The sequence below is a fragment of the Mustela erminea genome, chromosome 6 (genome assembly GCF_009829155.1).
Source record: "Mustela erminea isolate mMusErm1 chromosome 6, mMusErm1.Pri, whole genome shotgun sequence".
NCBI lineage: Eukaryota > Metazoa > Chordata > Mammalia > Carnivora > Mustelidae > Mustela > Mustela erminea.
In genome coordinates this window covers 92,093,975-92,095,838 of record NC_045619.1, presented here as the reverse complement: position 1 = coordinate 92,095,838, position 1,864 = coordinate 92,093,975, and the positions used below count along the sequence as shown (strand labels likewise).

The 1,864-nt window shown below is 37.7% G+C and overlaps 1 protein-coding gene across 1 annotated transcript; it reads right to left on the bottom strand.

Annotated features, from left to right (window-relative positions):
- Positions 1-699: 699 nt before the first annotated feature.
- On the bottom strand, positions 700-1,629 carry LOC116592492 (olfactory receptor 6C4-like). Its single transcript, XM_032345680.1, has one exon. It carries the CDS (start codon positions 1,627-1,629, stop codon positions 700-702), a length of 930 nt encoding a protein of 309 aa, XP_032201571.1.
- Between the last annotated feature and the right edge of the window lie 235 nt (positions 1,630-1,864).

The window sequence follows — 1,864 nt, the reverse complement described above, 5'->3', positions numbered from 1 at the left end:
TGTTATGCTGAAAAGAAATAAAAAAAAAAAAGAAAAAATACGTAATTACTAGCATCTTCTGGAAAGTAGTATTTCTTAAAATTTGGATAACATTCTGAAAGAATTTTATTAAACTGACAGCCTCACATATAAAGCTAAACTTTACTGGTTTTAAGCCCAGGACCATCAGTCTTGTGACATTCTAGAATTTTTTGCTGGATTCTCCATTCTTATACTCAGACTAATAGTGTTATACAGTGACATCCTTTTCCTATGAAATTTATCTACTAAGGGGTTAAATTTATATCTTTAAAAACTGTATTAGAAGTTAAAACAAAACTTAAAAAATCTACTTATTAATTTGCTTTAAAATAACTGTAATAAACACATTTCTTCTTAGGACAATAATGTATTTTTATTTTGAATAACTTTATTCTCAAAATACTATGAAGAACTGAATTGTCTTACGTTTTTGCCATTTTTTCAAATGTCCAACTAAAAATGTCTATTAACTAGAAATAAATATGTAAACTGTGTTTTGGAAAGAGTTAGCCTCATTGGCAAGTTGGAAACATAACTTTGACACCTCTTTTTGATATATTCATCTGAGGTGTTGCTTTAATAAGGTGAGAGGGTTAGAGAAGCTGTCTTATGCTTTCATAGGAAGAAATTTCATTCATATTGTTGAGATTTTCTTGGAGTTTGAGGTTCTTACCTTCACTAAATGCTCATAATCTTCCTGGTGATGTCCTTGAAAGCTTGTTTTACTTGTTTGTTCCTTAGAGTGTAAATGAATGGGTTCAACAAAGGGGCAACTGAGTTATTGAGCACAGCTACTCCCTTATTGAAAGCAACTCCTTCTCTTGCTGAGGGCTTTATGTACATGAAGATGCAGCTGCCATAAGAAAGGGAGATGACAATCATGTGGGAAAAACAGGTCGAAAAGGCCTTTTTCCTTTGCTGAGCAGAAGGGATCCTGAGGACGGTCCAGACGATGTTTGTATAGGAGAGAATCACCAGTACCAGGGTGACCACCAAGGTGACAACTGCTAAGATAAAGTCAAGCAGCTCCAGGAATCTTGTGTCTGAGCAAGATATTTCTAGGAGGGGTCCATAGTCACAATAGTAATGATTCAGCATGTTGGAGGCACAGAAATCCAGCTGACTGGTGAGGATGATTGGGGATATGATGATTAGAAATCCAGCCAACCAAGAGCAGAGAACCAGCTGGATGCAGACCTTGCTGCTCATGATGGTCAAGTAATGCAAGGGTTTGCAGATGGCCACATAGCGGTCATAGGACATGGCAGCCAGAAGGTAAAACTCCGTGGCTCCGAAGAAGATGGCAAAGAAATACTGAGTGAAACAGCCAGCAAAGCTGATGGTCTTGTTGCCAGTTGTGATGCTGAACAGCAGCCTGGGAGTGAAAGTGGTTGTGAAGGAAATTTCTAAGAAGGAGAAATTCCGGAGGAAGAAATACATGGGAGTCTGGAGGTGGGAGTCCAGTAGTGTAAGGGTGATGATTGTCAGGTTTCCAATGATGCTGAATATGTAGGTGAGGAGGAGAAATATAAAGATTATAGGTTTGATCTCTGGAATGTCTGTTAGTCCCAACAGAATGAATTCTGTCAGGAAGGTTTGGTTTTTCATTGCTACCCTTCGCTGCCTATAAAGGTACAAAGGAAAGAAGTCAGTCATGAGAATGGAAGGAGGAGTTCAGGAACATTAGGAAGCTAAACCTTTTTTATTGAATTGGTTCAAAAGTCCATTTTCTGTCATTGAGATTTTCTATTGGTCAGAGTGGCTCTTCACAAGAATTATTTTTTAAATTCTCACAGAGGAGAATTTTCTCCATGGCTCCATTTTAGGCTCTTTCATAGCCTAC

Bases quoted from the DNA above. Each gene is read 5' to 3' on its own strand.
- LOC116592492 (XM_032345680.1), bottom strand. From the start codon at position 1,629: ATGAAAAACCAAACCTTCCTGACAGAATTCATTCTGTTGGGACTAACA.